General features: G+C 37.7%; 1 protein-coding gene across 1 annotated transcript; it reads left to right on the top strand.

Annotated features, from left to right (window-relative positions):
* Positions 1-23,129: 23,129 nt before the first annotated feature.
* LOC134821936 (uncharacterized) lies at positions 23,130-26,372 on the top strand. The gene is made up of 4 exons (XM_063832765.1): positions 23,130-23,203; positions 24,122-24,206; positions 25,574-25,804; positions 25,927-26,372. Exons 1-4 carry the CDS (start codon positions 23,146-23,148, stop codon positions 26,108-26,110), a joined length of 558 nt encoding a protein of 185 aa, XP_063688835.1. The 5' UTR covers positions 23,130-23,145; the 3' UTR covers positions 26,111-26,372.
* The last annotated feature ends 554 nt before the right edge of the window (positions 26,373-26,926 follow it).

Genomic DNA, 26,926 nt, shown 5'->3' with positions numbered 1-26,926 from the left:
AATGGCAAACGTTGTTCCAGTTCATAAAAAAGGCTCTAAAATTGAAGTTAACAACTATAGGCCAATTTCTCTGACAAGCATTATTATGAAAGTTTACGAAAAAGTAATCCGGGATGAATTGCTCAATCGATGTGAACATCTTATTGATCAACGTCAACATGGTTTTATGAGTAGGAAATCATGTACAACTCAGCTAGTAAATTTCTGTAACAGCTTAGCCCTATCTCTCAATGACAATGTTCGCACTGACATAATATACTTTGATTTCCAAAAAGCTTTTGATTCTGTCAACCACGACATAATTCTGTTGAAGCTCAAAGAACAATATAACATTGATGCATCTCTACTGAGATTCTTCAAGTGCTACCTTGAAAACAGATACCAAAGGGTTGTCATTGGAAATAAAATGTCTGCTCCCTGTCAGGTTAGATCAGGTGTCCCCCAGGGCTCAATTTTAGGGCCTACTTTATTTATACTTTTTCTTAATGACATTACAGAGGATTTGTCAACGGAAACAAATATAACCATGTATGCTGATGATACAAAAATATGGCGTAGAATCACGTCCCAGGATGACCATTGGCTGCTCCAGCGGGATATTAACAGTCTTCAAAATTGGGCTCATCATAATAAGATGGTGTTTCACCCTTCAAAAAGTCACGTTCTTTCTATTACCCGAGCATATTCTATGAATCGTAGTGTTAATTTTGTGTACTCAATGAATGAAACGGCTATCGAATACACAGACATTGAAGAAGATCTTGGAGTACATATCAATAGTAAGTTAGATTGGTCACATCACTGTGATATGATATACTCTAAGGCTAGTCAGAGGTTAGGCCTTATAAAAAGAACATGTTACTTCACCAAGAACACTAAAAAACGTCGGGCCTTCTATCTATCTCAGGTTAGAAGTCATTTCGAACACTGCACAATTGTCTGGCGGCCTCATTCAGAAACCTCGGTGGAGAAACTTGAATCGATACAAAAAAGAGGTATCAAGAAGTGGATCCTTAATGATATTTACTTGAGCCTTAGGGACAAAAAAAGGTATTTCATAGCGTGTAAGGAACTAAATATCCTTCCACTCTCGGTAAGGTTTGATTACAAGGATATATTATATTTTCATAATATTTTTTATGACATGTCAGTTGTGACATTTCCACCTTACTTACGACGTTTCATGGGAAGTAGGTTAAGGCGATCACATCTAGACGATCTCAGTATGATTAGTGACATTTCTCCTCAAGTTCCACAAAACCTTACGTCAAGCCAGACCAGATGTTCAGGCATATCTAAGTCTTACTTTTACAGAGCACACATTCTTTGGAATAAACTCCCTTATGAATTAAGGGAAATCTCAAGGCCATCCGTGTTTAAAACCCATTTAATTAAGTACCTCTGGACAGTTCTAAACGACCATATAACATCCTCTGACAGTTAAACAATTTACCTTAATGTAACTATATTGTCTAAATATAAATTGATAAAAAGTATAATTAATAAAATATGTTTAAAAAAGTGTGTTTATAATTATGATTTATGGTACATTTTTATTTATTATATTTATATTTTAGGCTGTAACCTTATTAGTTCAACTAGCAGGAACCCGTCTTACCCTAAAGTGGTGTCAAGACTCGAGAGACTAAAATAATTATTACCTATTTAATTCGCGTTTTTGACACCACTTGAGAGTCCAAATTTTGGGCACTAAAATTATTATTCCTTGGCCAATTTTTTATTTTTTCATGCTGATTCGAAGGCCATTAAAGCATTTGACCCAGTCAAAAAAGTTTCAGTTGTATATCTTTTACGGTTTTTGCGGAAAGTCGCGTTAAAGTTGATGCCGTGGTGTCAGTAAAATGGCACGGATATATACACATATATATATATATATCGTCTCGCTTTATATATAGTAAGATGGAATAAACCTAGCATGCCTTGGTTGCAGCATCGCTTCACTTATAGGTGCATTTAGGGCCCGATGTAATTTCTATGATCAGTTTACTGGTCAACTGGTGTTTCGGTGTCCCTTATTTTGTTTACACTCGGTCACTTGTCAAGGCATGTAAGGTCATTCGGCGATATTTTCTTTGAAATAAAATGATGTATTTGTGTAACAATTTGAAAGTTTATTGATTAAAAAAAAATATATGATAATAATAATGTCTCTAAAGATTGATCGCTTCTCGTGTGCAGTGTGTAGACTAAAGAAAGAGGGAGTTTTTCCCGTTAAAGTAACTTGTGGCCACATCCCGCTAGAAGTGAGTAAACTGTGCCACTATTTCATGGTCCACGGTGGATTGATTACTGGAGCAGTTAAAGATGAAAAGCCAACTTGACGTTCCCCAATACCAAGCGATGGGCAGGAAATTAAGCTCCGGCTGACCTTCAGAGCAGTAGCCCCATTAGCGAACAAAATGAAAGTCTTGTTAAGACAACAATACAACTTCGAATTTGACGGTCAGCAGCTCAGGGGGATATCAATAATGATAATGGCGGGGACATTAGCGATAATGAGAATGAGAATACGCTTTAATGAAGATTTGACTTATTATTAATGCTAATAAAGCTTATGGACCTGATGGTATCCATGGGAAACTTTTGAAAAACTGTGCGGTTGGGCTCGCATACCCTATATCAATACTTTTTCATTCATGCTACAACATTGGGACACTACCAAGGGAGTGGAAACTGGGGCACATTGTACCAATATTCAAGAAAGGGGATAAACACGAGGTTTCAAATTATAGGCCAATTTCTCTTACATGCTTAATCACAAAAGTTCTTGAACGCATAATAAGAGATGAGTTATTGGCACTTACTAATGGCATGATCAATGACAAACAGCATGGTTTCCGAGCTGAGAGATCTTGTGCAACTAATCTTGTAGGACTGTGCGACAGCCTAGCGCTCTCACTGAATGAAAATATGAGAACAGATGTAGTCTACTTTGATTTTGCCAAAGCATTTGACTCGGTTAACCATGATCTTATATTATTTAAGCTAAAGAGCAAATTTGGTATTGATGGGAGGCTACTGAAATTCATCACTGATTATCTAAGAGACAGGCAACAACAGGTCTTGATAAGTGGCAAGTTTTCTTCTATGAGAAACGCCCAGTCTGGTGTACCTCAAGGGTCAATTTTGGGACCATTGCTGTTCATTATGTTCATTGATGATATATCAGTGGGGATTTCACCAGGCACACAACTGTCACTGTATGCCGATGATACTAAAATTTGGCGTAAGATTGTTTCGGAGTCTGATATCCTGCGACTGCAGAAGGACATTGATTATCTCCATGACTGGTCACTTTCTAATAAAATGAGATTTCATCCCGACAAATGTAAGGTCCTCACCGTCGCAGGAAGGATATCCGAAACAGTTTCCCTCCTTAGTGTCCTACCACTCTTTAACTTTGTATACTCCATGGGAAGAATCACACTTGACTATGTTGATCATGAAAAGGATCTGGGTGTAATTGTGACATCAAATCTCGATTGGAAAGATCAGTGCTCCAAAGTCCTTTCTAAGGCAAACCAAAAATTAGGCATGGCGAGAAGAAATTGTTATTTTGTCCAAGACGTAAATCGTCGTAGAGTACTGTATCTCACTTTAGTGAGGAGCCTATTTGAGCATTGCTCGGTTATATGGAGACCAGTCACAAAATCCCAGATAAGCAAGCTGGAGGGCCTCCAAAAGCGTGCTATTAAGTGGATTCTTCACGAGGAGTATATGAGTTATCCACCATCCACATACATTCAAAAATGCAGACAGCTGAAGATTATGCCGATTGAAGACCGCTTTGACTTCTTGGATCTCATCTTCTTCTTTAAAATTGTGAAGCAACATATACCTGTCACTTTACCCTCATATTTGCAACCATTTCAAGGCCACTCAAGGCTCAGAAATAGTCACATGGACTCTCTATGTTTTGTAAGCTCTATCTCACCTCGAGCAAGCTCCTGCTTTTGCCAAGAATTTCTTCTATAGGACCCACACTAAGTGGAATCACATTCCTCTAGATATCCGTGAGATAGAGAGTATCACTGATTTTAAAAGTAAACTTTCCACTTACATGTGGGGGAAAATTATCCCGGTGGATTCGGACTCTGAACTTGACTATTCAATAGAAACAAATCCGTAAAATAGTTTATTCAAGATTATCTATTCTTGCTGTCTGCATTCACATATTTCTCAATTTCATCTCACAGCACAATATTTTATGAATTGATTGAATGGGTGTGTGATTTTGTTTAAAGTAACTTATTACAATTTTATAAGGGCCCATGCTTGTGCAGGAGCTGCATTTGCACTCAATATCTGTGTTTTGGTGACCCTCAGGTCCTTTGGTTACATACATTTTGTCCGAGACAATTTCAACTTTGACAATCCATGCTTAGAGGACAATATTATATTTAACTAATTCATTGTGTAAACTTGTATGTAATTGACTGATTTGAAAGATTTCAATAAAAATAAAAAATTGCTTAGATTTATTTTCCTTTAAATAGACGTGTCTTTTTTTTCTATTTCTGAGTAATATCAATAACTGTAAATTGAAATAACTTCTTTAACAAGTAACAAAAACAGAAATTTCGGTTGAAAATTTGTTGACCTCTGAAAAAAAACTTGAAAGGTCGGCCACCGGTAAATACATGACCGGGATAATTTGGCGGGTTTTGGGAAAGTCCGCCATATTTTTCCCGGTCATTAATTTTCCCAGTCATAAATTAACCCGCTATAATATTCCCGAGTAAGGTAGACTAAAAATTTCCGAAATTTGTGCCCAAAATTGTGGTAACCAAAATTAAAATAACCAAATTGATCGTGACCCAAATTTGTTGGCCCTAAGGTATTCATTGATACATGTTACGCGAAAAGTGGCATGCAACGTATGTCAAGGTATTCACAGTTACTCCGCTCCTACTAAATCGCTCGCCCAAATTTTAAGAAAATTCTTGTGAAAAAGCCCTTTGGGTATGAAATTGATAAATCGGTATATTTTTGGACGCTGATTCCGAATTACCCCCATTACATGACGTAGGGTGAAAATGCTTCCTTGGAGAGTTATGGGAAAAAACTGTTTTGATCACGTGACAGGCTAATAAAACATGAATTCGATTGTTTAGGTTGTAGGTTTATAACATTCCAGGACGCGCGCCGAGTTGGACTCGTCCCAATATATGGAACAGATATTTTACGAGTATCACCCGTTAATTGTTTAGGGCTCGGGTTAGGGTTGGGGTTGTGGTAAGGGTTATTGATAGCTTCGGGGTTATGGTTAGGGTTAGGGTTGGGATTAGGGTTTATGTAAAGGCGCAGTTTATATCTCCGCCAAAAGCATCACATTTTAGCATTAATGCGCGTAGTTTTCTCAACTATTTTCACAGTTGCGCCTTCCTGAAGTTACATTAAACAGCCTCTTTTGCTTCCTTACATACCAGTTAAGAAGCAAAACATTACCTGAGGACCCCAGGCTTTAATGTTGGTAAACAACGAATAGAGATTAGGCGGAATGACAGGCTGAGCGCGGCCCAGTAAGGTATGATATATCTTCTTCTACAGTCTTTTCAAAAAATTGTTAACATTCTGAGTTATATTATTGTCATAACAACGAATAGAATTTAAAAAGTAGCTCAACTCTAATAACTTAACTTTATAGTCATCTGATCGTGACAATCATTTTAGTTTTAATACTGTCAAAATAATATATAGAAGTAGCTCATCTCTAATAATAATAACTAGACTTTATAATTATAGTCATCTTGTAAAAATGACTATAAGTATATTTTTAATACTATCATAACAATGGATAGAAGTTAAGAAGTAGCTCAACTCTAGTCTCTAATGACTAGATCTCGTACGACAATTATTACAGTTTTAATACTGTCATAACAAGGACTAGGAATAGCTCAACTCTAACAACTAGATAAAACACCTCGTGACAATTATTATAGTTTTAATACTGTCATTATAAGGACTAGAAATAGCTCAACTCTAATAACTAAATCAAACATCTCGTGACAATCATTATAATTTTCATACACAATTACAACTGATCGTACAGTTTAAAATGGAACAAAATAAGACAGAATAATTGATCAAATGTTAAAAAATAAGCTGATTTAGGAGAGGCAAATATTAGTTAAACTAATCTCTGTCACATAAAATACTGGAAATAAAGTTCACAACTGTGAACTCAAATGTATATAAAACACACTCACAACTGATCGTACAGTGTAAAATGGAAAAAATAAGACAGAATAATAATTGATCAAATGTTAAACAATAAGCTGATTTAAGAGAAGAAAATATTAGTCAACTGAAATTCTAATCTGATAAAGTTCACAACTGTGAACTCAAATGTGTATAAAACACACTTAATTTAATAAATGAAGGTGCTCCTGTGGACTTATTTTATTTTGATTTTAGTAAAGCTTTCGATTCTGTTCTCCATTATCGCTTGATTAACAAGCTAGAGAGTCTAGGGATAACTGGTAAAGTTTTAGATGCAATTACAGATTTTATCTCAAATAGAACTATGAGAGTGTGTGTAGAAGGTGAAACTTCAGAGTGGAAGATTTTATGGTCAGGAGTTCCCCAGGGATCAGTCCTTGGACCATTACTATTTGTGTTATTTATTAATGATTTACCAGATAGCATTAAAAGTAAAGTTAAAATATTTGCTGATGATCTTAAGCTTATAGCTAATGCCTCCGAGTATGAAACTATAGTTAATGATCTGAACGAACTAGAGATGTGGGAGAGTAAATGGCTTTTAAAGTTTAATCCTACTAAGTGTTCGGTAATGCATTTAGATGTTAACGATAACCCAAGATCAAGTTATTCTCTTAATGGAGTTACATTGGCAGAATCTGTACAGGAAAAAGACTTGGGAGTTATAACCCATAACTCTCTGCTTTGGAATGAACAGATTAAGGCTTCAATATCTAAAGCCAACAGAATGATATGTTGGATTGTTAGAAATCTGATTATCAGGGAAAAATCTGTGATGATATCCATTTACAAAGCTTTGATAAGACCCCATTTAGAGTATTGTGTTCAATTGTGGAGTCCAGTTGCGGCTCATGGAAGTTGGGGGATCATCTTGGAGCTGGAGAGCGTCCAGAGGCGGTTTACCCGTCTGATTGACGAGGTGGGTACTCTTCCATACAGTCGTCGACTGGAAATCCTCAATTTAACAACGCTGGCAGAGCAGCGAATACGTGGGGACCTCATTGAATCTTTTAAAATGATAAGTGGTTTGGCCAATAACGGAGCTGGTTTGTTCAGTATGAGCAGATCTGGTCTTAATGTGGTATCAAACAGTAGATGCAGTAAAAGTAGCAGTAAAATGAAGAAAGTCCACAGTTCTTTTCTTCCGGAGAGGGTGAGACCATATTAGAACAAACTCCCCTCGGATGTCAAGAATTGTGGGACTGTATTAAGTTTTAAAATAAGATTAGAGGCTTTCAAAAAAGAGACTATTTTAAACGGATCTGTAAATGATAGTCATTTTTTGGTATGTTTCGGACGAAGTATTAGGAAAGATCGAGGGATTAAATTATGCTACTAATAAAGAGAAGCACAATGAATATCTTGTGTGTAATCCTCATGTTGCTAAAAAACGCTTTATCAACTTATATTGTAGTGGAAAGTATGTAAATTAGATTCATTTTAACTTGGTTGATCACAACTGATCGTAAAATTTAAAATGGAACAAAATATGACAGAATAATTGATCAAATGTTAAACAATAAGCTGATTTAAGAGAAGTATAATAAGCAACAAATTTGCTTGGCCTGAAAGGTAACAGGAAGGAATGAATTGTAATCCTGCATGGAGCATAGTAACCACTAACCATCCAATGCGCAACGATCCAATGCGAAAATTTAAAATCACATTTGGTTATAATGCGCGTGAGTGGTTACAAATTTGCTTTTGGTGGAGATATAAACTGCGCCTTATTTAAAACCGTTTTGTATAGCTGCAAAACCATAAAAAACCAAAGTCACGTGAAATTTTTGGGCGAGCTAATTAGTAAAAGCCCAGCTACTGAGATATGATTGTGATAAAGCATTTTGAAACTCATACTCACTTGAAGAAAAAACGTATTTCCATTACCATCAGTGATATTGTGACGGTCAGATCCAATATTGATCTGAAATGGTCCTGGCATGCAATATTTGGGCCCGAAGATACATATTTTGTGATTTGGATCCGCTTTCCTCAATGATTGGTGAGTTTTGATCGCAGCCATATTTAACAGCACCTATAAAATTTTAAATTATGTTGAAGAAAATCAAAAATGTGAACAATGAATATTTGTACATTATGATAATCTGTTTTTACTCTCTTGAGTGGGTCGATCATGTAATTGGTAATTTTTGGGGACAAAGTGAGAGTCTCCACTCAGTTTTCCAAACGAATAGTTGTCGACGTTTCGGCCCACGCCTTTGTCAATTGTCATGGACGAGACGTTACAATTACGTTACGTAGCTCATAGCTGCAATTTACCATGTTAATAATAATCTGTTATATAACTATCAATATCGTGAAATAGTATTTCACGAAATAGTATTTCACGATATTGATCATAGTTATATAACAAATTATTATTAACATTGTAAATTGCAGCTATAAGCTACGTAACGTAATTGTAACCATAACGTCTCGTCCATGACAATTGACAAAGCACAAAGGCGTGGGCCGAAACGTCGACAATTATTACATATTAGTTTGAAAAACTGAGTGGAGACTCTAAAATACATATTACCTACAATATTTCAATTACAAAAATTAACAGACAATAACGTAAAATAATTTTAAATTCATAACAAAAATTTATACAATTCAAACATAACAAACAATTTCTTGAAATAAAAATTACAAATTGTTAAAAGAATTTACAAACGTAACCAAGCATAAAAATTTCATGAAATATGAATTACAAAAGTTTACCATGATTGCTCCTTCATAAATTTTTTTTTTTTTTTTTTTGGAAAACGAAATTAGATATATACAGAATAGTATTACAGGTTATATATTATGAACATCATCATTGCAAAAATAAAATCCAGTCCATGGAACTGAGAAAATTAGTTGACTTTCGATTCGAAAGAGTTAAATTCTAAATCATCCATGTTAGATAATTCGTAAGTTTTGTTGGAGGTATTTCTTGATCCTCTAATGCACGATAAAATTATTTTCCTAATTAAAAATGATAATTTACACCGATAATAATTTATAATATCGTTGTAATTCTGCTTCTTCTTATAAGCAAGTTTGTTGCAAAGCAGTTTCTCAAATGTCCTGGCTTGAGGTCCCATGCCACCCGTTTCTGAATAAATTAATGGAGCGAATGATCCGTGCTCTACATTAAGTATTCTCTCGTTGTAACATCGTGATTTCTGTTTCTCGGCATTCTCCATAGTCTTCTTTGTCGAATGTTGAAGGTAGGAATTAGAATTGGGATTAATTACCTTAACATCGAAAAAAGCCACTTGGCCCGGCCTATAGAAACCACGAGCTCTAATATCGGGTCTTGCCTGGTCACCCGTAAGTGTTGATGACCTCGTGAACTGCTCTCCTTCTAGTTCTTAAAGCTGAGGTTCAACTTCCACGTCCGAGCAAACACTCTTCAGCAAGCCAGCTAAAAAATCCCTAATCTCGTTGTGTCTGATAATGATGTAGCCACCAAGATGGCAATTTAGAGAATGGTTCACATCAAACGTTTTTCCACATGGACAGTGTGAAGGTAAACGATCCAGATCTAAGTTATACCGCAATCTGATAGAATCCCTAAATTCAGATTTATTTAGAACGAAACTATGTTTTCTTAGTGGTAGACATGAGAGCCAATTTGAGCTCCCTGGTTCGCTAATCTGCTCCAAAACCCTTGCAGTCTTCTTGTCAACCTTTTTAAGTATCTCCTCTTGTTGTTCTTTATATTCCAAAACACGCTGTTTTAACATATCTTGAAGCTCATCTCTCGATTCCGTGTCAGTTGTAGCAAGAGATTTTCCTTTCGTGGAATTTACCAGTCCCCGGGTAACCAAAAGCGATGCTGCATGTTCTCTTTTCGCTAGATACTCCGGCACTTTGGTAATCGCGCTAGGCACACTTGAGACACACTTGGGGCACACTTGGGGCACACTTGGGGCACAGTTGGGGCAAAAAGTTACTTGGGGCACACTTGGGGCACACTTGGGGCACAGTTGAGGCAAAAAGTGACCTGAAGCACAGTTTTTGTAAACTAAACACACTTGGGGCACAAAGTTACTTGGGGCACACTTGGGGCACACTTGGGGCAGATACGGTTGGGGACCAGCTGGGGCACATTTGGGACAAAAATGACTAAGGTAATTAATCTTCTGGTGTAATAATAGGTAACAATGAATACGTAATTTTTAACTTAATTAATTAATCAATCTAATTCCTGAATACCAATACTTTAAACAACTAATACATTAATAAAATTATACATTCAACTCACAGAGGGCTATCTTCAGGGCTTCGGAGTCTGCCCGGGTCCTTCCATGGCCACGGAGCATATGTTTCTTGGCGTGAAACCACATGCCTTCACACGTGTTCGTGTGGACGCCAGTTAGGGGGTCAACGAATCCTCTCGAATGGTTGACCACTAGATGTACAAATCCATGCCGTGGAAGAGCACTGTAGCCTTTCCACTTATCAGTCAAGATGGTGGTCCCTGGGGCAACGTAAAGCTTTATCAAGCGAAGGAGAGTGTTGTGGTCCCTCCGGTTGTTAGGACATTACACTAGAAAACACTCGTCTGTAGTCCTACAAAATCCCCCAAGTATCCATTTACCAACAACTCTTCTTCCTCGGTTGTATTTTCTCTTTCCAAATTTCGATTCATCGATCTCGATAATATGGCCTGGTCCACAAATTTTTCTGTGAGCTCCGTCCTCCAGGATGTCTTCAGCCATGCACTGACGAAGGGCGTTGAAAAGGGATCGGACTGTTTTCGTGTTCATGGACAGTAGTCGGGCGGCATCCAAGACACTGATGCTGTTGCAGAACATCCAGAGGAGGTGCAGGAAATTGCAGAGTGATATCTTGCGTTTGTGAAGAATACTTCCTTCTCGAATGGATAGATGGTGAGGGGCTCCTGGGCACGTCCAGCAGTAGCCGTCGCTAAACATAGAGGTAGGGCAGACTTTTCAACCATATCTGCCCCAAGTGTGCCCCAAGTGTGCCCCAAGTGTGCCCCAAGTAACTTTGTGCCCCAAGTGTGCCCCAAGTGTGCCCCAAGTGTGTTTAGTTTACAAAAACTGTGCTTCAGGTCACTTTTTTGCCTCAACTGTGCCCCAAGTGTGCCCCAGCTGTGCCCCAACTGCTTCTGCCCAAAGTGTGCCCCAAGTAACTTTTTGCCCCAACTGTGCCCCAAGTGTGCCCCAACTGTGCCCCAAGTGTGCCCAGCGCAATTACCAAATTGCCTTGGCTTGAATGTGAGAAGGATAGTGGGAAAAGCTATCGTTTGGGCACTTAAGATGGATATTCAAGAAACAGCGGGACCATTACAAATATGTACAGGGCTAAAATCTGGTACTGAAGCAGCTGCAGTCCATTTCATTAGACAGCAATTCCAAGCTGAATCAGCTGAAGCCTGAAGCATGTATATTGGTTGACACGACAAATGCTTTCAATGCTGTTCATCGACTGGCGATGCTGCATAACATCCAGCGGCTGGATTTTCACAAATTGCCATCAATATGTACCGAGCTCCAAGTCGCCTGCTCCAAGAGATTTTACGGCGTCTAATAGTATCACAAAGACCTTACGAAAAAATAAAATATTTGCTGTATACTTCCGGGTTATATTTACCTGAGGACCCCAGGCTATTGTGTTCATTAACATAGAGATTAGGCGGAATGACAGGCTGAGCGCGGCCCAGTAAGGTTATATAGGATATGTGCAGGACCTTGAAATTTTTACGTGCTCAACAGCTTGAGATCTGACAGCTAAATGATATAGTAGTGTGTTTGAATTGGAGCTGTTGGGCTAACCCTAATTAGTATAGATATATCTCATTAGGGTTATGGTGTATAATAATTGGGTTAGAGTAAAAAATGATCCAGGGTTCCGATAACAAGAGACGTAAAAATCTGATCGGTGACCGTGAACCAGACAGTGGATCAGTCAGTGGATTGCAGCCAGTCAACCGTGTAAAATGGTCTTGTGCAATTATTATCCGTATAGAGGTGTTAACGGTCAAGGTGATGCCTGTTAGTGAGGGATATATGGCTGGATAGGTATATAAACCAGATAATTTACAAAATAAATATATTAGTCCTTTGTCATATTCGACTAAACTCCTACTTATATAAGAAGCAAGTTATTGTAACTTTGATTAGTATTTGCTTATTGATCTCTCGATTGAATTCGTAGGTTGAATTATCGATTTAGATCATTGTTTAAACTTTTGATTGTTAGTTCTCGATTGAATTCATTGGTTGAATTATCGAGTGAAATCATTGTTTGAACGATTGATTACCTGCCTTCTCGATTGAATTCGTTGGTTGAATTATCGAGTGAGGTCCCTGTTTAAACGTTTGTTAGCCGGGTCTCGTTTGAAATTGCTATGACCGAACAAGAGTATGTTCGCGGTTCGTCCACGAACTATAAGTTCAGTGGTGATTTCGATAAAGTTATTGACCAAATATCGAAGGTCATATGGCGTGACAGGGATAATTACCCTATAGAAATTTTGCTTAGTGCAGTTGGAACAAATGGTGCTCGTTTTGAATCGAATCCTTTGATTGTGCATCAGTTTAAGCCAGAGATGGTTGTTTATTGTCTTCAGAATTCTATCAATGAACAGCTTCAACTAGCTTTCTGTGATGCAGCTGGAGCAGGAGAACTGAACAGCAACACTGAACAGGAAAATCACACGGTAACGAGTATCACAGCATTAGATGGATTGTTTCGTAAATATACTTTATCGCCTCCATCGCAGATTGGTACTGACTTCCACGGCGCTTTGATTCATTCGATTGATAGATTTACGGAGATCATTGAAAGTAATCTAGAAACTGGGATTAAGTTTGGTTTAGAGATAAGTCTGAATATCAGCAGACACCTTCAAATGATGCCGTTGTTACTTACAGATCCAGTTGAGCCAGTTATACGGATGCAAATCGATATCATCTGCGCAAGGATTGAGATACTAATCAGAGATGGAAGCGGATGGGCTGTGATAGACGTAAACAGTGTTTCTATTAGGATTACCAAGTAAGAATAAAATTTGTTACTTCTTTTCTATACCGTTCTTATTTAGATAATTATTCTAATTATAAGATTGACATCATTTTACCCTTTAATTTGATTTTAAATGAGAGATCTCATCAGGTACAACCCCCTATCGGGAAGCAGCTGGATGGAACTTCCTGGACCAATAGCACATAAGACGCTGCTCAACATTAGAAACATGTCAGACGATCGATGCCTGGAGTGGAATCTCGTCGCAGGATTGGAACACATGCTTGGTTTGGGAGAAAGGAAAACCATCCGTACAAGACCGGAGTACTACAGGAAGCATTCACTGAAACTGATCATGACAGGTGTTGATTTCCCTACCCCAATCACACAGGTTAGAAATATAATTATCGTATTTAAGAAATTTCTATACTAGTCAAATTTGTCGTTATCAGTTTTAATTAGATCACTTCCGGCCCCGGTTCGATTCAAAATGTTGGTTGAACGGTCCCTACATTACTACAGGTCCCCATTGACAAGCCCCCATCGTTAAGAAAAAATGTAACCATATATTTTTTCAGATTGGACGAGTAGAGGAACAAAACAACTGCAAGATCAACGTAATAGGATGGGATGACGGTTCAATATCCTACGGAAAGGCGGACAGGAGACACTCAGGATTTTTCCCGCTTAGATTATGTACAGAACCCAACGAAGAATCTACAATCACAATGCTGCTGTTGGAGAACTCACGGACAAGTCATTGGTTTTTAGTGAAGAGGTGAAGGACGTATCGAAACTATGTAGGAAGTCATCGAACTGTAAAGAGAAATACTATTGTCTGAGATGTTTCAGAGGATTTATGAAGAAGAGTGGGTTGGAGGATCATGAAATAGATTGTAGTAAGTTTAAGCCACAGCGAGTGATAATGCCACAGGACGTGAAGCAGAGAAAGACCCCTCCAGGACGTAAGCCTAAGAGTAAGGAAGAGTATGAAAAGGAGCAACTTACGTTAAAGTTCAAGACTCAAGAGCTACAGGAAGACCATCAAGCATCCATTCACCATCGTCACTGACATTGGATGCATCCTAGAGCCTAAAGACGATGCAGATGAGAGTGATGCCGCTACCGTGAAGACTGCAGTTCATATCCCCCGCACGGCCGCATATCTACTATCGTCTCATCTACCAGGGTATGAAGATGAGCAGGTACAGGTCTTCCATGGAATCGATTCTAACGACGAGTTCCTGGAATCCCTTAATGTATTGTATGAGCGTCTTAGACCAGTATTGGAGATGGTAAAACTAATGGAGAAAGTAGATCAGGCAACTTGGGCACTTCTTGATTTAAATCCTAATTGTGTTATTTGTGAATCAAAGCATACTGATAAGAAACATCTGGATCATTGTCACCGGCAAAGTCTTAGGATACACTCACCCGTTATGTAACTTAGAACGTCGGACATCGAAGTATATACCCATTTTCTTCCACAATCTTAAGGGTTATGACTCACATGAGATAACTTAAGGCACTTGCAAAACGCACACAAGATCCATGGGATATCAACATCATACCTCAATTAAATCCAGGGAGTCCTATATAGCATTCAGTACCGCTAAGTTCAGATTCATTGATTCATATGCGCATCTCAACGCTTCATTGGAGAATATTTTAGCTAATTTCAGCTCATCAGGACCTGCAGCAGCCTTCGAACCGGTCCAACGATTCCTTCGACTAAAGTATGGTGTAGTAGATCCTGTTAAGCTAGAGCTCCTCCTACGTAAAGGTGTCTATCCCTATTCGTACATCACATCCTTCGAAGTCTTTGATAAAACTGAGTTACCACCCATCGAAGCCTTCTATAACGATCTCAGCAAAGAGGCCTGTACAGAGGAGGACTACGCTCACGCACAGAAAGTCTGGAAGGAGTTCTGAAGAGTCTCAATGAAACATGGTTCACCTCTACATTTCCTCTGACGTTGTTCTCCTGGATTCGGTGCTGCAGCAGTATAGGACAGAGTGTTTATCATCTTATAATTTAGATCCTGTTCATTATTATACCGCTCCAAGTCTTACGTGGGATGCAGGCTTAAAATTTACTAAAGTCGAGTTAGAATTATTCAGTGATCCTGATATCTATACTTTCATTGAGCAGGCTATTCGAGGAGGAATCAGTACAATCACGTATCGGTATGCAAAGGCAAATAACCATCATCTCCCAGATTACAATCCTGAATTACCTGAAAGCTACCTCGGATACATTGATGCAAACAACCTCTACGGTTGGGCAATGTGTCAGAAACTTCCTACTTCGAAGTTCAAGTGGCAGGATAAACTTCTCACGGTCAGTGACAACATGGCCTGGAACCCCGACAGCGATAAGGGATACTTCATCGAGTGTGACGTTCATACGAATCCTGAAGACCATGACAGATTCAATGATCTCCCTCCTTTCCCTGAATCTCTGATGATAGAGGACGGTATGGTATCGGATGCTACTCGTAAAGCAAATAGCAATGAATAGAAGAGGGGTTAACTTTGCTGCTCCTCAAAAGAAGCTTGCACCTAATTTGTTTCCAAAGTTAAAGCATAAGATTCACATTGCCGCTTTACAATATTATTTATCTATTGGTGGTGTCTGCGATAGGATTCATAGGGTACTATAGTTTGAACAGACTGATTGGTTAAAGAAATATATTGATTTTAACACCGCTAAACGACAGGCTGCTACTTCACAGTTCGGAAAAGACTTCTACAAACTACTCAACAACTCGTTCTTCGGCAAGAGTATGGAATCTGTTAGGAAGAGGGTCAACATTAGATTGGTACAGAACGGAAAGCAGCATCAGTTCCAGACTAGCAAACCTGGATTCAAGAGGTTCACGATATTTTCACCAGAGTTAGTTGGACTGGAAATGGTAAAACCCACAATAACTTTAGATAAGCCGATTTACTTAGGGGCTGCTATTCTGGATATGTCAAAGTTGTTAATGTATAGATTCTGGTATGATGTTCTCAAGGTTAAATATAGTGACATTAAATTATGTTTTACGGATACAGATAGTTTACTTTATTCGGTTGAAACTCCAGATTTGCATAAAGATTTCAAGGATATGGGACGTCACTTTGACTCAAGCAATTATCCCAAGGAACGTTATTTGTTCAGTTCAACTAACAAGGCAGTACCAGGTTTAATGAAGGATGAATTTGCGGGCAAGTATGGCTCAGAGTTTGTAGGATTACGAAGTAAATTATATAGTTGTAAGATTCATGAAGCTGATGGTAAGATGGCAGCAGCGGGTGTTAAACGTAAAGTAGCTAGGCGTGATTTGAGACATGAGAGTTGTCCTCAAGGATGTTTTGTTTGGAGGTGAAGAGGTTCATGTAAACCAGACCACCCTTAGAAGTTACAATCACACGATTTATACTGTTCAACAGAATATATGTGCACTTTAGTGACTTTCTGCCATTGACAACAAGAGATATATCCTATCTGATTTAGTTAGCACAAGAGCTTTGGGGCACCACCTTAACCAGTATGAGATGCATTGCGATATTGATATGGTTTAAATTATTCTTAGGGAACTTCACTTTTGTTCGCATCTGTTCACAGGAACTTATATTATTTTACTTTTGTTCGCATCTGTTCACAGGAACTTATATTATTTCATTTTTGTTCGCATCTGTTTACGAGAACTTATGATATTATTCTCTAGAACCATCTTCACGTTCAGTTACTTTATTCGTTCAATCATGTCTATCACAAATGCTACTCAATTCTCTGCCGTGGAACAATGCGCTCTTCGTACCTTTGTCTCAACAGTACGTACAGCAATGAATCGGATTAAACCTACCCCTCTATCCGACACCAAGAAGAGAACTATCCCGAATGACTCGACAGCACCCATGATGAGTAACCACTCTGCCGAAGAAATTGCTCCTGATGATGGCTCAGAAAACTATGAATGTTGTCTGGTGAGAGTCCTACGTATTGTAGTTCGGGATGGAACGATGGGTCTTTACAAGACAATCAAGGTGAAACAAGAGGTTGGCTACTGGCTGAGGACTTTCCGCTTCAACCTCTTCTCCTCTCATCCTCTCTACACGACAATCAAGGAGGACATGCAGTTAGACGTCAAGGTAAATTTAGCCGTTAACTAATTATTTACATTATTATTCACGATAATCTTAGATATTACCTATTTTATTATATATAATGATTGCTGTTCACACTAGATAAACTTATAACATCTTTAACCAGACATTTCTTCAGGTGGAACACTTCTCGCGACATTACAAGAAACTCATAAATGCCCGGGAGTACGCATTTGAGGCATGCAGCACATGCTTCAAATATACCACCATGACTGAAGTATGCTCGTGGAGTGAGGAGGAGGCTAACCACCTCATCGGGTGTTGGGAGTTGGCGAGGATCGCACAGTCAAAGCTGAGAACGCGACTATACTTCAAACAGGATGGGCAGCTGTTCTGCCATGTGGTCTTTGCAAGCAATCTGGAGGGATTCAACCTGACGGCGAAGCAGTTCTACTATCTCGAGGGATAGCAGAAAAAGGAGTCCAGACGATTAATTGCCTCATCATTTATGAGAGCCGTCCTGCAGACGATTGATGCCTTTACTTATAATTTATAATTATATTACTATTATACTTTGTATTACTATTTTACTCATTTTATAGGAGCGCATTTTATCCTTATTATCTAGTTGTTTTACCTCTATCTAGTAAATAATAGAAAACACGGGTATACTCATATACAATAACCGTAAAATAGATCTGATGATGAATAAACTATAAACTAGCTTCCCTTAAGATAAAAACAGAAATAAAATATAACCATGTTCAAACCTATTTATAATTATATATTAATCAATTGAAAATCAAGGCAAGCTTTCATTAGAGGAGTCCTCTTTGAATCCGAAATGAAACTGTGCTTCCATAGCTTCATATCCTTCCATGTCTTGATCTAAAGCCTCTTTAGCGACTGGCTCAGGTGACTGGCTCAGGCTGAGAATATTGATTAACTTTCCATTCGAAAGAGTTAGATTCTGAATCACCCATAGTAGATAATTCGTTAGTTTTATTTGATATTTGATACTATTACTATAATACTGATGGTCTATCTAGAGGTCTTTCTTGATCCTCTTCTGAACAATAAAATCAATTTCCTAATTAAAAATAGATAAGAGCTTCTTCATAAACCAAATATTTTAAAACATTACCGTGCAGATGCGTAGTTTTTTAAATGATAGCTAAATTGTCTTGCATTCGAATTATAGAATTGAAACGATTTAAAGAATCGAAACTGTTTGGACTCCCAACAACTTGTCGTGCAGTGCGCGTTTTTAATATCGAAACTCTTTTAGAAGAATCGAAACTGTTTTGACTCGCAGCAAGTTGTTGCGCGCATTTTTGTAATATCGAAACTCTTTTTGGAGAAACGAAACTGTTTTGACTCGCAGCAATTTGTCGCGCGCATTTAAAAGAAATATAATCGAAACTCTTTTAAGAGAATCGAAACTCTTTTAAAAGAATCGAAACCTTTTTGACGCGCAGAAACGCACGCATTTTTGTATTAACGAAACTCTTATAACAAAACTTTTACATATATTTATGAAGGAGAAACGAAATAATTTTAAACTTAAAGCAAGATGTTTCCTCGCGCAGAATTGTTTATTGTTCATGTGCGGATTTTAAGCAAATATTTTACCGACAAACTGCATTAAAACCCTTGCAGTCTTTTTATTAACCTTTTCTAAAATGTGCTGTTGTTGTTCTTGATAATCAGAAACACGGTGTTTTAGTATTATTTGAACTTGAAGCGCATCTGTTGATTCTTTGTAGGTTGTGGCGAGAGATTAACCTTTCATGGCATTTACCGGTCTCCACGTACAGTGGTGTAACGAAGGGTCCCGCTGACCCCGCTGTGCGGGGGGGGGGGGCCATCTTAGGGGGCGCAAAACTGCAAAATCGTCGTTTGAATGTGGGACAATTTTGAAAAACTTAACTGAGGTATACTACTACTAGCAAAACTGCGCGTTTTGCTCTAGAAACACACTTTTTTAAAGATTTTACCGGTGTGCTCTAAAATCACCTAATTTGTTCAATTTTAGGGAGGGGCGCCAAAAGGGGAGGGGGTGCCAACAGGGGTGGCGTGCGCATTTTCGGCGAGGGGGCTTCAACAGGCAACGTTACGCCACTGTCCACGTAACCGAAAGCGATGCAGCTTGTTCTCTTTTTGCTAAATACTCTAACTGTGGCATTTCCATAACTCCGTTCTTTAAGTTTAATGGTAATGACATAAGCTCTCGGCGTATAGAAGATACTGGACAACCAAATATAGTTGGAATAAGCTCATGAGTGATTATTTTGTCAAGAGGGCCCATATAAGAGCTGATATATAGTGTCCTCATAAAATATGTAAATTTGTGGCGGACACCGTGCGTAAAACAAGCGTAGGCTGCCTGAGGCTGTGATTTGGCAAACTCAACTAGTTTTTTAAACATATCACTCCACTCAACTACAAGGTTGTTAATATTGGCATCCTCGAATTCAGTCCCCACTCCCCAGCACAATTGCATTTGACCGTCTATCCTGATATCTATATTGCAGTCGGCAAAGATTTCCTGCGCTGAATGTAAATGTTCAGGATTTTTTAAGATTAAGGCTAAGCAAGACTTTTCTTGGTTCACGAAGTAGCCATACTTAAGGTCCTTCTACAATGATATTTTTCCAGTTCCACCATCCTAAAAGTAGGTGAAGAGTACCCACCCCTGTGGCATTATCTGCTTAAGCCATACTTGTGCCACTTTTTCATGATCCTCTAATTTCTATAGTATTGGTAGAGTTGCTATGACAAAGAGCCACATTGCTAGACTTCACCGTGAGTTGTACCAGTTTCCAATAAATATTGATTGCAATCATGCTTAAATCCGGGCATAGTACTCTCGCAGGCTTTTACTAATTCGCTCGCCCAAAAATAATAACGTGACTTTGGTTTTTATGGTTTTGCAGCCGAACAAAACGGTTTTACATAAGCTCTAATCCCAACCCTAACCGGAACCCTAAGTCTAACCATAACCCCGAAGCTTTCCATAACCGTATAAACCACAACCCTAACCCCAACCCGAGCCCTAAACAATCGAATTCGTGTTTGTCACGTGACCAAAACAGTTTTTGTCCATAACTCTCCAGGGAAGCATTTTTAGTTTTACCCTATGTCATGGGGAGTGATTCGGAATCAGCGTCCAAAATACACCGAAACGATTACTTTCATGCTCTCAGTGCCTTTTCAAAAGAATTTTTGAAAAATTTGGGAGAGCGGGATTTAGTGGGACTGACTCTCACGTTGTGTAAAGAGCCTATCTGTTAACGGAATTGAAAGCGTCACTTGCACTGGCATCAACTAAAAATTAAAATCACCGTTTCCGTAGATTTTGCATGTAGAGCACTGTGCACTGCAGTTTCCGATCCACTTTTTAGTCTTGTACAAACCTGCAGTGGTCCAGCAGCAACTTGGATGGCTGTTTTCAATTCCCAACTCAAACATTTTCCCACTATTCGTCTAAGACTAAAGGTTTCCCCAATTCCTATTGGCCTCACCCCTGGGCACTTGTTAACTTTAAGCGGTATGAGTCTACTGTTAACGTAAGAGTCCAACAGATTAGGATTATACCGTTTTGATGCGATCAACCTTGCAAACTTAGCAATCTCATCTCTCAGTTTCTTTCCTTTGTCTTTAAAATTCTTATGCGTCAAAAGTTTCAATTCCCAACTCAAGCAATTGTCCAATGTCCAGTGTCCACTATTCATCTAAAAGTTCCCCGTATCCCTATTGGCCTCAGCTCACTCCTTGGCACTTGTTAAGCGGAATGAGTCTACTGTAGGAGTCGATCATATCAGTTTATACGGTTTTGAAGAGATCAACCTTGCAAACTTAGCTATTTCCTCTTTTAGTTTCTTTCCTGGTGATGAATCAGCAGACCCATTTTCGCCGCCCTAAATACCATTGTCTCATCTATATTTAATAAATTATAAAACAATGATTCTTCTACTTCTTCGATCGGCGTAAAAGGCAAACCATTCCCCACTATTGGTATTAGTACTGGATGATTCTTCAAGAGCTGCTCCATAGAATCTGTAGACTGTACATGATGCGTTACATGATGAAGTATTTAGTCCTGGCTAAACGTGACGTGACGCGTGACCTATAACGTGACGCGTGATAGTTTCGCGCGCAAATCGCTTGCATAATCGTCCCGGTACACCCAAGTGTCATTTTCGCCTTTTTGATTTTACTTACGTTTGCAGATTAAATTACCCTTGATACCAACATTTTCTGCAGTGGGGTGACATATGTTTTCGTCACTTCTGATAATGACAATACAAACAGCGTTAAACTAACAATTTTAATTAAACCATAACTCCACTTCCGGACCACCGATTTACAAAATTCAAAAATGGGTGTTGGAAAAAATGGGTGTTTAGAGAATGATTAACAACTTGTACTTCATTAAATTACGGTGAAAAGTTTGATAATTTAAATTGAAAAGAATGTAAACGTAACGTGGCGTGTAATTTGCGGAAAGATTTAACTATGTTGCGTGGTGATTAAATGGCATTAACGTGACGTCACGAGAGTCCAAGTAGACCCATAGAGCCATAGTCTGTAGGAAGTACAATTCATAAGTGATTAAATTTCTGCGCGCGCGGTTTTTTCGTTGCATAGTAACGAACGGAAGCAAGGAACACGACATATATTTGACCCACCTACCGCAATCCCCAAAATCCACGTTTTTCTGCAAAAACGTCCATTCGTAACCTTCCACTTTATATTTTTTCAAAATGGTGGATGGAAAAAATGGGTGTTTAGAGAAAATTCTGAACTTTTCTCGGACAGTAGAAATTAAGTTCATTCGTGCTTCAGAAGAGACTGGCAGACCCATAAATAAGGGGTTTGATCACGATAATGATACTATTTATGAAGGAGCACATGTTTTAATAGCAAGCGACGAACTTTTCTCTACTTCAATATTACCATGAATTTTAAAACGGAATATCTTTGTACTGCATCGTTCGATTTCGATAAAATTGATAAGGTAACAAGACTTTTTTTTGGAAAACGAAATTAGATATATACAGAATAGTATTACAGGTTATATATTATGAACATCATCATTGCAAAAATAAAACCCAGTCCATGGGACTGAAAAAATTAGTTGACTTTCGATTCGAAAGAGTTAAATTCTAAATCATCCATGTTAGATAATTCGTAAGTTTTGTTTGAGGTATTTCTTGATCCTCTAATACACAATAAAATTAATTTCCTAATTAAAAATGATAATTTACACCGATAAAAATTTATAATATCGTTGTAATTCTGCTTCTTCTTATAAGCAAGTTTGTTGCAAAGCAGTTTCTCAAACAAGACCAAATGTTTCTCAGTTGATTAAAATAAATACTGTTAGAGTTGTTAATCTTCAGCCAGAGATAGCATAAGTTTACCATGCTAAGTTGGATATTGTGAACACTTCCCTATTCCTCAATTTTTAGTGGTGTCATAGATATTACATCGCCACAAAATTTACTACAGATACGCCAAAGGGTCTGGGCCTTGTACTAGACAAATTCTCCAGACTCGTGATTACACTCACTGCTAACAATATCATGTGACGTGCACGCAAACTCGCGCGCTAAAATGCGCGCATTCAGAAGTGACGAAAACATATGTCACCCCACTGTAATTTCTAAAACCTCATATATATCAGACCCCATAAAACCCTCATAACAATCATGTCATTGACAAATGTTTTGTTTCATCGAGCCGGCATGGTTCAAAACCTATTTTGTACAAATATATTTGCTGGATGTAACACATTCTATTTTAGCTAAGTTCCTAAACATGAAGCTGTTCACTTTCCTCGCCCTCATCGGGATGCTTGCATTCGTCAACTGTGATGGTAAGCTACAGCAGGGTGTCATAATTGTTGGCGCGTCGACAATTTTGCGTGAAATTTTAGCTTACCCAAGCTTTTAGAATCATTACTTGACTTCTGAGGGTTAAGTTACAATTACTATGCAGTCTTGATCATTCGAGAGGTAATCCTTTAAACTTCAATTCAGTCTAAAATCCCGACGAAAGAGAAAATATTTGACTTTAAGCCTTCAGCTTCAGCTGTATCCCCTGAATTCCGGGATGAGTCCGCTCGAGTAAATTTTTTTTTATCAGTTAGGGGGGAAACAGAAATTTTTAAAAAGCTATAGTTTCTTACTATACTAGATCATAAATCTACCAAGTTTGGAATCGACCCTTTAAATAACGGCCTAAATTATGGGTTGTGAAGTAGATCAAGTTGATCTTGGTTTCAGAATTTTGTGTTGATCTAAGATCAACACAAAATTCTGAAACCAAGAAAAAGTTCGAACGATTGTCTACAGACCAGTTTTTTAATTTTCGATATTCAGAAGTAAATTTATGACCCGTTGAAAAATATTGATTTCATCATAAAATTTCGTTTTTTTTAGGAAATTTGCATATTCACGGCTTACGGATTGTAATAAAGCTTATTGAATGGGAAACGCGAGCGACCAATTTCATTCTCGATATCAATTTGCATTTGAGAACGGTCAATCAAATTAATATCATTTCCTTTTGTTTGGAAAAGAGAGACACTGGCAGCGGTCCACTCTACCCATGATTATGGGTTTTGGTCAAATATCTATATTTGACCAAAATATAGATATTGTGGAGACTCTCACTTCGTCAACTACAATTCAAAATAAATGATTGACCCACTCATAAGAGCAAAAAAAGGTTACCAAAATATCTATAACATATAAAATGGTGTAATACTCCTTCATACAAGTTAACTTTTCAGCCATCAAGTGCTTCCAAACTGTTGGTGATAAGGTCGAAGATAAGTTGTGTGCGGGAGATGATGCTGCTGCTACAAAATGCAAGGGGTACGTAGCCAACATGCACATAACATGCAAACTGATTATATTCGCAAGTTTGAGACAAACTACTCTTTTCTCTTTTTGTGTTAATAAGGATTTAAGGGGAGATACACCAAAAACGTTTTTGCTCCGAACATCGATTTTATTTTATATTATAGTTAAATAGACAAAAAGAATAAGATTGCACACCTTCAAAATTTTCTAAAAATATTCCCTCATCGAGAAAAAAAAAATTTTTCTTTTTCGAAAATTTTTAAAATTTTGAGAAGTCTGTCACTGTAATACCGATAGTTCGGCCATTTAAAAAGTTTTTTGGCTGATTTTTTTACTGAACATTACTTACAATCCGTACAAGAAGCCATTGAAAGGATTATATAATTAAACAATAAATGACGAAGTTACAGACCAAACAAGGTCGAAAAAATAAAAATTGAAATTTTTCCCACTTCTAAAGTTGTACATTTCACCAATCACCACCAAAAAGTATCAGTTTTTTTGAAATAATTTTACAGAATCGTAATCAGCTTGGTAAGACGAATCTTTTAGTACGACATTTATAATATTTAAAGACACAAAATTTGTAAAAAAATGTGTACAATTTGTACAAAATTTATACAAGGGGGGACCCTTGTGTTCGAGCTAGAAAATTATTCAAGACAATTTGTCTTCTAAAAGCACCTATTTGGTACTAAAAGATTCGTCTTACCAAGCTGATTACGATTCTGTAAAAATTATTTTCAAAAAAAGTCGTTTGAGGCCACATTGCATAGCTTAAAACTCAAATCTGAGAGAAATCCTACTCCAACAAGTTTGATATGATCATCAGCTACACTCACAAGAATTTTTGAAGCGATATCTGCTGACCCGGGTGATTGGTGAAATGTACAACTTTAGAAGTGGGAAAAATTTCAATTTTTATTTTTTCGACCTTGTTTGGTCTGTGACTTCGTCATTTATTGTTTAATTATATAATCCTTTCAATGGCTTCTTGTACGGATTGTAAGTAATGTTCAGTAAAAAAATCAACCAAAAAACTTTTAAAATGGCCGAACTATCGGTATTACAGTGACAGACTTCTCAAAATTTTAAAAATTTTCGAAAAAGAAAAATTTTTTTTTTCTCGATGAGGGAATATTTTTAGAAAATTTTGAAGGTGTGCAATTTTATTCTGTTTGTCTATTTAACCATAATATAAATTAAAATCGATGTTCGGAGCAAAAACGTTTTTGGTGTATCTCCCCTTAATGAAATAATATGAAATCATATTCATGATTTGAGAGCGCTTTATCAATAAGTGAATTATCGAATTCTTTAAAATCTTAATAATTTAATTATGTTACAATGAAGCCGATATTATCAATGTTTAATTTCAGGCCGGAATTTACATACGCAGCAGGAATTACTTCGTACGCGTACGGTTGTGGTGAATGCGATGGTGCAGAAGGGTGTGAAGAATGTGCCACTGCAAGCTGTAACGTGGAAAAGGTAGCGGCTGACGACTTCGAGTGTGCCAATTACGAGTGGAAAACTGACGAGTTTGTGGCAAATGCTGCGATGACCACCTGCAAGAGTAAGGCGAGCATGACAGAACACGTGTGCAACAAGTAAGTTTATAAAGGAGCAAGTAACTTTACAGGTATAAGTCATGGCATGGTCACTTTTTGTGTGTAAAATTTGAAATGCTTGTACGTAATAGCTTGTAATTTAAAAATAAATTTACTTCTAGGCCCGGTACAGCGGCAGATTTAGAGGCAGATTTCACCGCAGCAAACGCAGGATGTGGACCCTGTTCAGTTGCACAAGAAAAGACCGATAAAAAGTGCGCGGAAACGAGCACTGAAGTGAACAGTGCAGTGAGCATGACAGCTCTACTCCTGCCCCTCATCGCAGCTATATACGCTCTCTTCTAGACACAGTACTCTTCTAGACACACACGTACTCTAATTTTATTCTAATACAAACTCTAATTGTACCGCTCAGTAACCTTGGTATAACGGCTCTCACTTCCAGCTTTGTAAACCTTGTCCTTGCTTAATTCTTTGTAATTAGCAAGAACTCTGGTAAAGCTGAGCAAAGTGATATTTCTAAGTTGACAAAAACAAGATTTAAATAGATATGTTAAAATGATGTTTTGTATAATGTGAATTGTTTAATACATCATCTTTCCTTAAATTACTTTATTATTTCGTTTCGAAAATAAATAAACAATTACTCCGTGTACCTGTTAAGTAGTATGAGGAGTAATTATCCAACAAAACACAATCTGAAGAAAAAGTGATTTTCTTATTACATGAATAAATAGTTGATTACGATTCTGTAAAAAAATTTCAAAAAAAATTTCAAAAAAAACTGATTCTTTTTGAGATATAGGCATTTTAAGCCATAAATTTTTTTTGGAAAACGAAATTAGATATATACAGAATAGTATTAGTCTATTACAGGTTATATAAATCAAGAGGCTTGCATATAATGAACATATTGACACGGGTACAGAGTTGAGTATATTATGAACATCATCATTGCAACAAGAATTGCGCCCGTTGTTTCGTTTTGGCGGACGCTAGATTTCATTCACTATAACTATAGATATAATCTCCAATTTGTATCACGTGGTGACCCCCACGGTCGCTTCACTATAGTCGACGATACAGGGGGAGCCGCGCACTTCGTGCGCGGCGGGTCATACAACGTATGAGTACATGTAGCTGGCTGACGCCAAATAGGGT

The sequence above is a fragment of the Bolinopsis microptera genome, chromosome 10 (assembly GCF_026151205.1).
Source record: "Bolinopsis microptera isolate Bmic1 chromosome 10, MBARI_Bmic_1.0, whole genome shotgun sequence".
NCBI classification, from domain to species: domain Eukaryota; kingdom Metazoa; phylum Ctenophora; class Tentaculata; order Lobata; family Bolinopsidae; genus Bolinopsis; species Bolinopsis microptera.
Note: the sequence above shows the minus strand (reverse complement) of the source record. Positions and strands in the feature narration are given on the sequence as shown.